Source organism: Aegilops tauschii, chromosome 1, assembly GCF_002575655.3.
Source record: "Aegilops tauschii subsp. strangulata cultivar AL8/78 chromosome 1, Aet v6.0, whole genome shotgun sequence".
Classification (NCBI taxonomy): Eukaryota; Viridiplantae; Streptophyta; class Magnoliopsida; order Poales; family Poaceae; genus Aegilops; species Aegilops tauschii.
The window spans coordinates 205,344,758-205,358,473 of record NC_053035.3 but is presented as its reverse complement, the minus strand read 5'-3'; the positions used below and the strand labels follow the sequence as shown (position 1 = coordinate 205,358,473).

Below are 13,716 nucleotides of genomic sequence, written 5' to 3'. Positions count from 1 at the left end.
TAATCCTGCACCAGAAGGTAGACAAGAATCACCACTGGGTTAAGCGTCAATTTGCTGCAATTCAAGCCAATATGACAGTAATGCATAACTTAGTGCGCAAGAACCATTACTATGCCCACGAGATCTTTGACAGAACATGGGCCATACTCTCGCATCGGAATACAGATGAAGAACTTGTTGCAATGGATTTCCAGATGAACTTTGATTGGGCAGATCTGCCCAGGAAGAAGCTCAAGAAGGTTTAAGTTCCTCCTCTCATCCCGAGCTCAGAGTCTTCATCGCGCACTACTGATGAAAATGAAGATGTTGAAGACACTGCTACTGGCCCCTCTGCTTCACGCGACCCCAACAACATTGGCGCTCCTCCGAATTCGCCATGATGATATTCTTCATGGGCGTTAGTTCTCAGTTTTGTCTCCTTTTGGTCATTTGATGACAAAGGGGGAGAAGTCTGAGTTAGTCTTCAAGCGGGTCATTATATGGGTTGTTTTTTTGCTGAGTTACAACTCTTGAACTTCATTTGATTCGCTCGTTGATGAGTTGTAACTTAAATAACTGTTGGTTGTCTGACTCTTTTGCTACTCATTATTTGCATGCCCCGATATTAAATATATCTGCTCATGCATGCACAATTTCGGCAAACAGCAATTTTCATCATGTATAGAAATTCTTCAACATCTTATGATCAAGCATGATTGTATTCCAAGATATAGGGGGAGATCTCCACAATTTCAACCTGCCATGTGCATTTGCAATCCAAAGCAAATTCTTCATATGCACATCTTCGGGGGAGTTCCTAAATATCTTGTAATCAATTTGTTCATACTTAGTATTTACACTTCGATTATTTACTCCCGTTGAAAACCTAACCAATTTGTCATCAATACCCAAAAAGTGGGAGATTGTAAGTGAATCAAGTGCCCCTTAGTGGTTTTGGAGTACTAAAGACAAATAGGTTGAGGCACTAACGTGTTTGTGAGTGTACATAGGAAATATAGTCCCTGAATATTTGGTTTAACACATGGAAGATGACCCCTTAAAATGTATTTCTTTGAGTGAAGAATTTGAAGATGAAATTGGTACGACCTTTGAAGAAATTGATGTGAAGACTTTGAAGCTTGAAGACTTTCGTTTTCATAGTTTCTTTCTTCTTATTTTGAGTCATAGGAAAAACTATACTGTTAAAGGGGGTCTAGGTGAATCATAGCTCACATTTCCAAAGTGATGCTCAAACCTATACATACACAAGCCGCTTCGAGTGAAGCCTTTGGAAATCTCCAAAACAGCTGACGCATTTGCTAGCGCCAGTGATGAAGTTCATCTAGTCACTGACGAATTTGGTCAGGCTGAGGAGTTAGGATTTTGCCAGTGCAATCTGCCTACCATGAGGAAATTGAGTGCCTCGACGAATTTGAGAGTTCAAATTTCGACCGTTGCTGCGCTGCGGGCCAGCTGTCGAGTGGATCCTTATCCTAACAACGGTCATATCAGAGAAAGGAATTTATGACAATTCATGTTGGGTTGCCACCTAGCTATAAATTGCCGCCCCCACAACCACTTGTTGGTGGGTTACTTAGAGAGAACTTGACACTTGCCATTTGAGAGCAACCCATTGCCTGACGACTTCGAGAGAATCCTATGTGAGGAAAAACCCAGAGCCAAAGTGATTGAGCACCACTAAAGAGATTGATCTGTTTGATCCGATACCTGTTACCTTTGAAGACTGTCCTTCTTCCAGACGGTTAGGCGTCATGTTCTGAGCACCCAAGAGTCATTGTGGTGCGCCGGTGAACAAGTCTGTGAAGGTTTTGGAAGTCTACCTTGAAGACTTACCACGGGTGATTGGACGAGGTCTAAGTGACCTTAGTTCAAGAGGAATACAATGAGGATCGTGTGTCCTCTTAGTTCGTCTCAGCCGCCTCAACCAGACGTACCATTGATACAACAACTGGAACCGGTCTACGAAATCATTCTGTCTTCACTGAGCCAACCTGGTTTCGAATTCCTCACCCCTCCCTTACATTATTCCGCTGCTGAAGAATTGTGATCAAGAACTTGAATTGAAGACCTTCACCCTATTGTATTTTATTTCTTCAGTTCATCTTCCTCATGCTTGTATGCCTATATGATTGCATGTTCTTCACGTGTATGTATCTTGTATGCATGCTTTTCGTTTCTGTGATGATTTAGTTCCCCCGCGTTTCTATTTCTTCACTCTGATCTTCGTCAAATTCTTTAGAGTTTGACGAATTTATAAAATCTCCCATTAACCTCCCCCCCCCCCTCTGGAGTAAACTTGCACTTTCAAATCCATTAGACGGTTCCAAGAGTTTAAGATTTGATCGTACAGGGATGGAATTATCTAATGGAAAATAGATACTCCCTCCTTTCCGGTTTATATGGCACAATTTAAAAATCTCTTCAACCAAGGTAGATGGTGAGTGGGAGAATAGATTTCATAGTTTGCAAAAGTACTTAATAAGTACGCCCACATTTTCCAAAAAGGATGTGTTTATCGATGCATTAATTATAATGCATGCATGCATGACCACTTAATGACCAAGAACTTCCACATGCATTGGTGAGTTTTCTCTTGATCCTTGCATGCACTTATTTCATGCACCTTGAAATCTAAACATGTGATGGTAAATAGTTGAATTAAGACTTACAAAATGGAGAAACAATTTTATTGAGATGAGCCTAAATTGAAAAGGAGGGAATATTTGACTATATCATGTATGCCAGGAAAAATGAAAAGTAGGCATAAAGATGAGATGGCATGAATTTGGAAAAAGGCAGAAGAAGCTAACAGAAAAAATGATGGGATATATAATTTTAAGAAAGGACAAGACAGAATGAGCTGATGAGTATAAAACAGGTTAAGGAAATAAATTCAATAGAAAGAAAAGCAATACAGAACGAAGACGATTGAAAGATTGAAAGGAAGAACGCAGGTGGCGTGAAGGAGAACAGTAGGCGAAAGAGAACAACACAAAAACATTGGATTGCAAGAAGTGAAGAAGGAAGAAAAAGGTGAACAGTGACGAAGCACCGTTCGAACAGACTGGATAGATGTTGAAGTACACCGTTTTTTAGAAAAAGGAGGATATACCCCTGCCTCTACATCTGAATGATGCATGCAACCATTTTTATTAATATTCACAAAGACCTTACAAAGTAATACACTAGTAAGCCTAAAGTCATCATCTTGGCAACACCTGTTGCTACTCCTATCCACTTGATGAAGGGGCGCCGAATGTCCCAGCCGAATACCGAACGGATATCGTATCAAAGCCTAACCATCTAAAGCCGGATGCCCCAGCCAAGCCACAATGTCGGGACCGAGTCACACACCGGTCCGGCGCACTCTGAGAGGCCGCCGCCGCTGTTTTCCACCGATCCATCTCCAGAGAAGGTACTGACACACCGACCTTGCCAGGCCTGCCGTCCACGCCACCATGGCGTTAGACAACGCCACCATCCTGCATGTATCCATCGACATGCGACGGCGGATCATAGAGGTAACACCGCTCCTCCTCTTGTCCCCTCTAGCCAATACTTGCTTCAAAACAATGCCCCCAAGAGGGAGAACGACGCCGAAGGCGCCGTTACCGTCCGATCCGGTGGACCCAGATCTAGGGTTTCCCTCGGAGCATCCCGATCGAGTTGACATGACCTGTAACGACGATACCTCGAGAAAAAACGACGTCAGCGACGCCACCATCGTTCGCCAAGACAGTAGTCAGGCGCGGTTTCCACCGGAAGCCGTGTCGTCCCAATCTCGTGGCTGGCTGGAACCGCGCAGAGCTTTGCCATAAAGACGTATGCCGCCACCGGTACTCCGGCGGAGATCCTCCATCCCTTCATGGGAGCACTCATCATACCGCCGACCATCCACGTGAAGAATTGACGACACATCTGGGTGGGATCCAGATCCATGGTCACCACCATGCCCACCATCGCCAGCACCACCAGCCATGGGGTCACCGGTTGCCGCCGCACCGCCAGGGAGCCGCCCTGGCCACGGCGCAAAGCCCCCAGACCGAGGTGCCCCACCCGCCTCGAGGGGTTGCCGCCGCCTCCTTCTGCCTCATCGCCTTGGAGTGTAGGGCTAGGGGTGCTCGGATCTGATCCCCCTGGTGCCGCCCTGGGGTGGCGGCGTGAGGGGGTCAGAGGGGTCTTCCTAAAATTGTCTTGTGGGAAAGGCTGCTCAGATGTAAAAGTGCACTTGAACGACGTATTTGTACAAGATAAAAATGTATATTGTTCCTCCTAGCGCAATGGCGAGTGCGTTCTGTTTCCACTCAAGCCACCTGGGTTCGAATCTCCCCACCTACCTAACAACGAAAAGTTAAGGGAGGGAACTTCCCCCCTTAGCCTTGTTTTTTTTTTTGTATTGAGAGGATTCTGAATTAGCATTCATTATTGAATAAATTTTCAATGCAACAACTTCTCAGATCACGAAATTCATTTTTGAACAAATTTCCAATGCAACAACTTCTCGGATCACGGCACATATCAACGGCTTTCGCAGATACGTACTCCCACACCTATGTGCCCCTGTACATTTTCGGTGCCCTGGCGATGACCACTGGTAGAGCAACGCACCGCCCCAAGGCTCGCCGCCGAGGCTGACTGAGGCCACCCACTCCATCTTCGTTCGAGCCAATCGAGTGAAAACCCTTGCATTGCGTTGATCTTTCCTTGTCAAGCAATTTAACGGCATGTGTATGTAGGTATGCGCTGCTACTAGGGACGGCCAGCGCTGTGTCAAAGGCTCAGTCACACGCTGGAAGAGTACAAAAGGAAATTAAGAGGAAGCTCCAAATCAAGATGGCCTTAGAGCATCCACATGCGCGGGTCACCAAATCCGGCCCCTCAACCGCACCCGGGACGCGCCCGGGTGCGTCTGCAGCACTCATCAAACACTCTTAAAATTTTATCATCCATGTCCGTATATCTTATACATGGTATTTTATATCCATATTAAAACATACAACGTGAATATAATGGTGTAGATCATCAAACAGACATAGAAACAGCAATAAAAATGCACATTCCGATCACCAACGATCACCAACAGATATCTTAGATCACCAAAGTTCACATAATCCACATGAACAACGAACAAGTTCAAACTAGATTACAAAAAACTTGAAATTAAAGATAGAGACGGCAAAGCTTCACCACTTCCTCGCCAGCCCATTGCCCTTCCGGTCACCGGCACTGTTGTAGGCGTCCTGGCGTTCGGGCAGGCGTCAGTGGCAAGAGGGGGGTAGTTGGAGTCGGAGCCGTGGTCGGAAGAGGAATCAGAGATGGCAATGAAGGCCTTCATCCACTGGACCCAGTCCTGCTTCCGCTTGAGCTTGGTCACCCTCGCTGCCTTGTGCTCGGACTGCTCAATGGCTAATCAAAACGCCTCGGCGTTCTTCCTCCCTAGTTGGCGAGCGTCCCTCTCCGCCGTGGTAGACCCATGCGAGAAGCCGCTCCTCCTCGTCGGGCACCGCTGGAACACCTCCCTCTCCCTTGCCCGCTGCCTCTCGCGGCAAGCGGCGCATGCCTCCAATTCCGGCGTGCGCGGCTGCGGTGCCGACGTAGCGAGAACTAGAACCCGCCGCTGCCCTTTCGGAGCATCGGACAGTAGGGGGTGGACGATGGAGGGACGACGCGGATTGAGCAGCCGCGCGGTGATGGACCAGATCCAGAACTGCCCCATGTCCACCCATGGCCACTCCATCGTAATGCGGAGGGCCAGCTCTCCTTGTCATCAACGTAGCTGTCGGAGTGGCTGCGGAGCTCGACATGCTCGCCGGAGATTGGATTAAATCGAATCAGAGAAGCGGGGGAGAAGAGACGGAGCGTGAGCGGAGCAAAGTGTGTGTAGAATTTCCGGATCAGGATTTTTGTGGGGACGGACTGAGGTCGACGGTGGGCTGGATTGACGTGCGGACACGTCCGGACCACCTTATATATGCCCTACATATAAACTAGATATGAAAGGCACCGAAAAGTCTGGACGTTTGAGACCGGTTTTGAGACACTTGGATGAGTAACCGATCCGTCCGTCCGGACGTTTGAGAAAGGTTCGAGGCATAGGGATGTAGATGCTCTTATCGCAGTGCCCGCGTGGCTGTCAGCGGCCTATTTATATGCGCTCCCTCGCCAATCAGACATACCACCTCTCCACCTAGCTAGCACGGCAGTGCAAGGCCAAGAAGAGCTCCACGTGCTCCAGATCAAAGCAGCTCAAATCCTTCCTGGGATCTCTTGTACAAGCTACAAGCCGTTGATCCTTTCCCTAGCCGGATCTTTAGGCCGCGCGCGCGGCGAGAGCAAATAATCGGCGGGCAGGCGCGTACGCATGCGTGTGTCGATTCAAGTGCTCTGGCCTGGAAATGTAAGCTCTCTCTCTATCTATATATAAATCTCTCTGTGTGTGTGTATGTTTTCGTAGGTGCGTTCGTTAAGAATTTGCGTGTTGCGCGCGAAATTAGTCGTGATTTTTTCAAACCGTACAATTCACATGGCTTGGCCTGGCCTAGCATGCATGCGACTGGGTGACTTGGTTTAAGAAGAGTTGTTGAGTTTAATGTAAAGATAAACGAGGATGTAACACACGTAGTACATGCCTTGGTACGGAAGGACTTTGCAACACCACAGATCCTGCCCGGCATCCCGATGCATGCGGCGGATGCTCCCTTCCATATGCTGATATGCATGCATGTGCCCAGATTTGGTCCCAAGAAACGACACTCTCTTCAGAGCTCGTACTACTTCGCAGTAGTACTACGTCAGTGCGTTGTTAACTTTGAGCACTAGTACGGAGTAGTTTAATAAAGTAAAAAAAAGGTTTGAAATTATCTTTTCGTGCGGGATGAAATTCACCGCTTTCCCCCGCGAAAAAAGAAAGAAAGATGAAATTCACCGCTTGGCAAACGCGGTCGGCAATACTCCACACGATTCACCTTCCGCTAGCGGTTGATTCAATCCGCCTGCCAAAGCACACTATTACTACTTGGCTGCACGGGGCCGCAAACTCCATGACTCACTCTCACACCGATATGATGCGGAGCTCACACTGGGCCGAGGCCAGAACAAAACAGGGACGTGCCGGCAGACGTTGCTCTCTCTATCGGTCCCTCTCCGCGGCCACAAGCACCACACACCTCTCCCGTCGCTTCGCTCGCTCCGTACGTCCGAAACCGAAAGCCTCTCCTCTCGCGGGGTCAGGTCGACTCGGCTCGGCTCTCATCCGGAGCCGTGTCACCTCTCACCAGTCAAGATCGCGTCTTGATGAACTGCCAGCCAGCCTCTTTTGGAGTTTCCTGGGGGGCCCAAAAAAACTTTTCTCGAGCAAGTCTCGGAAAGTATAGGACAGCCAGTCCCTACGGCCGGCGTAAGCGCAAAAATGGATGTTAGCCCGGCTGTCACCTCCGTCGTCTGGACCTTGAGCGAGCGAGCGAGGGGCCGTGGTCGCGCGCAGGCGCAGGTTTCTACGGGGCGCTTGCGTCTTTTGACCTGTTTTCAAAAAAAGTGACACCGACGGTATACTCGTAGTAGCCAGTTTATAGGAGACGGGCGGCCTATCAGGCAGGACTCGAGGGCGACCATGTGAATGTGATGCCCGGTCCTCGTCATCGCACGCGCGTGAGCTTGATCGATCTCTCTGTTGCTGCGACACAACAATAGTTTCTGCGCGAGCATATTAATTAGGACATGTCCAATGCGGAGACGTACGCCTGTGCCTGTGTAGGCGCTTTATACCAAGAAAAAAAATAGTTTACTGATTGGCCATTTGAGAAAGACGGTACTGCTTTTTCTGGCTTCAATCTACTAAAGGAAATCGAGCACCACTACGTAGTAAAGATATACTCCCAATATACACTAATATATAAGATGTTTTCAATTTTGAAGCCCCAAAACATCTTGTATTGGTGTATGGAGGTAGTATTTGTTAGCAAGACTTTAAAATAATATTTTCATCGACTGCAGAATTGCTTTCTTAGAAATATGCATTTCTTCGAAGAAATAGTTATTTATTTATTTATTTAAAACGACATGGAGATATACATCCGCACTATGGACCATTGTTTGTTGTTTGCTAAGCATGGAATTCGCTTCCATGGTGATCACCAGACACTAAAAAATTCAGTTGGCAATCACGTTCGTGCCATTGCACCCGCTTCTTGCTTCGTGCATGTTGTTCGTGCTTGCAATGGTAGAGCACAAGAGGTAGTACAAGTCTTATATGCCATAAATATACCATTGGCAAGTTATACGTGCTTGGAATGGTAGAGCACAAGAGGTAGTACAAGTTATGTGCCATAAATCTAGTCACACAAACATTCATCCCTATAAATATACCCTATCTTTATGAGCATATCCGATAGACTCATGCGGCATTTTTTGGAGCTACAAAATCCACACATGTGCCTCATAGCCTCACATAGTTTAAAAATTGTTTTGATAATCAATTACACCAATAATATATGACTTATGTGCAATAAATATACCATTTTATTTTATATATGAATTCAATGGCATATTTTCTGATGTATAATTAATAAAAAATATACTACTAGAATAATTGATAATTTATTAGTGATGCTCAAAGTTTGCCTCAAAATATATGTGAGCTTGTAATAAACCCACGGAAGGGAGTATGTCTTCATCGGGACCAATGATGCTTGAGTGTTGCGCTAAAATTATTTTAAATTGCTATGAAAAAATTATTACTAGTTGGTGAAACAAAGGGTATGAAAGCAAATTCTTTAAATAAAATAGATTGTGATAGTTTCCCGTAAGCCAAAGGAAACCAGGCGGCAAGTCCCTGGTAAGTTCGGCCCAGTCAAACTAAAGCATGTGTGAGATGTGCGTGAGACTGATTCATCCAAATCTACAGGGAACATACCAGTTAAAGCAAGTACGATAGTTAGCTATAAACCTATATATTTGCATGACATTTTTTGCTTATGTGAAGAAGAAAAAATAAACAAGAAAAAAAGAGAGTGAACTCTCATAGAACAGTCAGCATCTGCACGTTCTTGTTGATAGGAATGAGTAATGTGAGGGGATAAAAAGAAGAAATGAAATTTACTAAACAAAGACTCAACCTTATATCCAACCCTGCTTAATTTTTATGACATAACAGTGTTATATATAGCCACCTGCTGGCTACTCCCTTCGATAAAATATATAAAAGCTTTAGATCTAAACACTCTTATATTTCTTTATAGAGAGGAAATATAGGGAAATATAATACTACTAAGCTTGCTCTTGCCCAAACCAAAGACTGGCAAGTGCTCCGGTTAGCCATAGAGTGCCGGAACACGTACAGGATTGCACCGCCCGTGTTAAATAGCCCGATCCTAAGCGCTCGGTCCCAACCACGAGGAGATAACACGTCGCGACCTCTCTGCCACTCGTCAGTCGCGAGGTCCCTGCTCCTGCTCCTACTCCTACACCCCTGGAATCCCAGCAGCGACTGCGGCGGCTTGCTCAAACCCTTTTGCGGCTTCGCCACTCTCCCGGCCGGTACGTGTAAACCCCTCACCTCACCGCGCCGCCGTCGTGCGAAACTCTAGCTTGACCGGGTGGTTGTGCCCATACGCCGTTATGCCGCTGGGCGGTGCCGGTGCGGCGGCACCTTAGCAAGGCGGCCATGCTGACTGACCTCCGTGCTGATCCTCTAAACCGCTGCATGCTGCTACTTAGCTAGAGCGCAGGCACGGCCGATCAAACTTCAGTTTACCTGTTTGTTTTCCCGTCGTGCCGCTGACCACCTTAGCCGCTGTCCAACTGACGAACAGTTTGAGTGATTTCAGTGCCGTAGCTGAGAGATTAATCTTCATATCATGATTGACCTCACTGTGTCTTTTCTGCACACATTGGTGCAACTTGTAGCCATCAGTTTTTGGGACTCTCCTGCACTATTGACATGCAGTTTCTGTTTCTTTGCACCGGTTCCGCAGGATCTAATCTAAGCAAGAAGGCCACTCATTCTGACCGGAAACCGACTGGCATTATTGTCGCTGGCTGATCAGCTGCGCTCCATCGGCTGAATTTCTTTCTTCTTCACAACAACAAGTGTCAATCGGAGCATCTTGCTAGATTGGAGCATCGGAGATGGCGCTTGAGAGCACGGCCAAGGTGGTGCTGGGATGCGTGGCCTTCTCCATCTTCTGGGTGCTGGCCGTCTTCCCGTCCGTGCCCTTCATGCCGGTGGGCCGGACGGCGGGGTCTCTGCTGGGCGCCATGCTCATGGTGCTCTTCCGCGTCATGACGCCCGAGCAGGCCTACGCCGCCATCGACCTCCCCATCCTCGGCCTCCTCTTCGGCACCATGGTCGTCAGCATCTTCCTGGAGCGCGCCGACATGTTCCAGTACCTCGGCAGCATGCTCTCCTGGAAGAGCCGCGGCAGCAAGGACCTCCTCTTCCGCGTCTGCCTCGTCTCCGCCGTCGCCAGCGCGCTCTTCACCAACGACACCACCTGCGTCGTGCTCACCGAGTTCATCCTCAAGGTGGCCCGGCAGAACAACCTGCCCCCGCAGCCCTTCCTCCTCGCCCTCGCCTCCAGCTCCAACATCGGCTCCTCCGCCACGCCCATCGGCAACCCGCAGAACCTCGTCATCGCCGTCACCAGCGGCATCTCCTTCGGCTCCTTCCTCTTCGGCATCTTCCCGGCCATGATCGTCGGAGTCATAACCAACACCTGCATCCTCCTCTGTTACTTCTGGAAGCACCTCTCCGTCGACAAGGAGCGGGACCAAGAGTCGGCCGGGGGGCAGGACGTCGTTGTGGCCGACGACGAGGTCACCTCGCACCGGTTCACGCCCGCGCGGATGTCGCGCGCCAACTCCGTAAACGGCGACGCCGACTACATGAACGAGCCCATCCGCAGGAGCGACAGCATGAGCAGGAGCAAGAGCTACAACTCCGAGGGCGACCGCGACATCCAGGTCGCCATCAGGTCGGTGCGCGCGTCCAGCATGTCGCAGGAGATGGTGGAGGTGTCCACGGTGTGCGACCGGCGCGACGATGGCCCCCGGAAGGTGACCAGGACGACCAGCCGCCAGCGCAGCGTCATCATCGAGGACGCGCCCGAGCATATCTTCGACGGCGACGAGAAGGAGAAGCCGCTCGAGGAGGAGGTGGTGAAGCAGAAGAAGTGGAAGGTACTCGCGTGGAAGACCGCCGTGTACCTCACGACGCTCGGGATGCTCGTCTCGCTCCTCATGGGGCTCAACATGTCCTGGACCGCCATCACCGCCGCCCTCGTCCTCCTGGCGCTCGATTTCACCGACGCACAAGCTTGCCTAGAGAAGGTTCTTCTGAAGTTTTTCAAAATTCTCGATCTGCCTGTAAACATGCTGCTAATTCGGATCAAAATTTCCGTTCATGGTTTGCATGCAGGTATCGTACTCGCTGTTGATCTTCTTCTGCGGGATGTTCATAACGGTGGATGGCTTCAACAGAACTGGCATACCCAACGCGCTGTGGGAGCTGGTGGAGCCGCACGCGAGGATCGACAGCGCCAAAGGAATCGCGCTTCTTGCCGTTGTGATTCTTGTTCTTTCAAATGTTGCCTCAAATGTTCCAACCGGTAAAACTCTTTCTTTCCCAATGTTGCCTCAGTCAATGCAAGTAGTTTATCCTTGAATCTCTCTTATAATGCAGATATTTTGTTGTTAGACTTGAGAAAAATCTTGTGATTCTAGGATAGCCAGGTGCACTAAACATGTTATCTGGGAATCATCTTTGTTTTCAGTGCTGCTTCTCGGCACAAGAGTGGCAGCATCCGCTGGTGCCATCTCACCGGCTTCAGAGAAGAAAGCCTGGCTCATACTAGCTTGGGTCAGTACGGTGGCGGGCAACCTCACCCTGCTGGGCTCAGCTGCGAACCTCATCGTCTGTGAGCAGGCGCGGCGGGCGCAGTTCCATGGCTACAACCTCACCTTCTGGAGCCACCTTCGTTTCGGCGTGCCGTCGACGATCATCGTCACCGCTATTGGCCTCATTATCGTCGTTAGCTACTGAACTGGACAGGGAGGAACAACTCCTACGTTGCACCAGCAGTAGTGCAACACGTAAGCAGACAGCTTCTATAAGCAAGGAAGCAACCGTGAAAATGGGGGAATTTACCTCTAATTATCGTCTTTTACATTCGTGTAAACTTCTCGCCCGAAATTAGGCGCGAGACGTCGTCCTCGCCCATCTGCTAAAGCAAATAATGGGCGTGTATTGTACGTGTGTTGCATACGTAGATGATTACCCGGTCGACGCAAGTAGTCGGTGTCCGTCCGTCGTATTCGAAAGCCAAGCTTTGCTTCGATAGGATGGATGGAAGGACGGGGAATGCAGTGACAATGTTATTTCAGCTGTATGTTTGCAGATAAAGATATTTTATACGGTGGACCGGTGGAGAGTGGGGTCAATATGTTTCAACACTCTTGTTTATTGTTAGAGTAGTCATTATGGTATACGACTTCTAGTCCAAGTCAGTTTTGTACCCCTACCCAAGTCGGTTTGTATCCTCTTATATACTCTTGTATGCCGCACCAAATCATCAATAAGCAACAGTTTTATTCAGTATCAGATACCGGTCCCAGGGTTTAGGGTATGGCTCCGTCAACGCCGCCGCCGCCGCCGCCGCCCGGCTACTTCGAGCGCCGGGCCGCACTCATCGCCAAGGCTGCCAACGCCGCAGCCGCTTCTCTCTCGGCCCTCACCATAGCTCCACAAAACTACCCTGCACCCATCCTCGCCGCACCAATATCTCTTGCTGACACAATCTCCGACGTCAGCCCCTACATCCCCATAGTTCTTGATCTCGCCGCCCACAACTACTACCATTGGAGACATCTCTTCGATCTCCACCTTGGCCGCTGCAACCTGCGCTCGCATGTCGCCGCCAACTGTCTTCCCCGCCCCGACGATCCGCAATGGTTGAAAGACGATCTCGCGATCGTCCAGTGGTTCTACACCCGCATCACCACCGAGATCTTCAACATGCTCGATCACGACGGCGCCACCGCTGCCAACATCTGGCACTCCCTCCGTCAGCTCTTCCAAAGCAACACCGACGCTCGAAAAAATGCTCTCCACACCGAGCTTCGCAATATGGTGCAAGGAGACGCCCCGGTGAACCTGTTCTGCCAGCGCGTTAAGACCATTGGCGATGAGCTCAGCGAACTCGGCGATACAGTTGGCGACTCACAGCTAATCAATACCGTCGTCGGCGGCCTCAGCGAAGACTTTGACAAGCAAGCCTCGTTCATACCGATGATACGGCCCCCTCCTACCTTCGCTGAAGTACGTTCCTTGCTACAACAAGCGGCGGAAACACAAGCTCGCAAGGACTCTCGCCCCAAGGTCTTTCATGCTGCGGCTCGTCCTCCTCTGTCGTCTACACCAGCGCCGCCTTCCAGGCCGGCTCCTGCCGCCGGGCCGTCCGCATCGTCATCTGTTGAACCGCCCCCAGGCTGGCGTCCTAGTCCGAACTACCGCGGCAAAAACCCTATCTACAGGCCGCCGCCGACTCGTTCGGTTCCGCCTACGACATCACCAGCACCGAGTCCTGCACCACCCACCAGTGCTCCATCTGCGGTTGCATGGCGGCCTCCTCATGATCCTTGGACGGGGCTTGTTCAAGCATGGCCCATGCCCTGGCCCGCTCCGTCCACCCTCGGTGCTCCGCCGGCATACTCAGGTGCCTG

The 13,716-nt window shown here is 49.6% G+C and overlaps 1 protein-coding gene across 2 annotated transcripts; it reads left to right on the top strand.

Moving 5' to 3' along the window:
• The first annotated feature begins 5,998 nt into the window (after nucleotides 1–5,998).
• LOC109744830 (silicon efflux transporter LSI2) lies at nucleotides 5,999–12,445 on the top strand. Of its 2 annotated transcripts, none has more exons than XM_020303967.4 (4): nucleotides 5,999–6,397; nucleotides 9,972–11,325; nucleotides 11,414–11,603; nucleotides 11,769–12,445. In XM_020303967.4, exons 2-4 carry the CDS (start codon nucleotides 10,126–10,128, stop codon nucleotides 12,035–12,037), a joined length of 1,659 nt encoding a protein of 552 aa, XP_020159556.1. In that variant the 5' UTR covers nucleotides 5,999–6,397; nucleotides 9,972–10,125; the 3' UTR covers nucleotides 12,038–12,445. The 2 variants fall into 2 exon arrangements, with proteins under 2 accessions (XP_020159556.1, XP_020159557.1); XM_020303968.4 differs by lacking the exon at nucleotides 5,999–6,397 and adding an exon at nucleotides 9,344–9,534.
• The last annotated feature ends 1,271 nt before the right edge of the window (nucleotides 12,446–13,716 follow it).

What these genes read in the sequence shown, in the direction of transcription:
- LOC109744830 (XM_020303967.4), top strand. Translation starts at nt 10,126, where the DNA reads ATGGCGCTTGAGAGCACGGCCAAGGTGGTGCTGGGATGCGTGGCCTTC. An exon ending in CACAAGCTTGCCTAGAGAAG is followed by an intron (nt 11,326 to 11,413) that starts GTTCTTCTGAAG and finishes GTTTGCATGCAG; the next exon opens with GTATCGTACTCGCTGTTGAT. An exon ending in TGCCTCAAATGTTCCAACCG is followed by an intron (nt 11,604 to 11,768) that starts GTAAAACTCTTT and finishes CTTTGTTTTCAG; the next exon opens with TGCTGCTTCTCGGCACAAGA.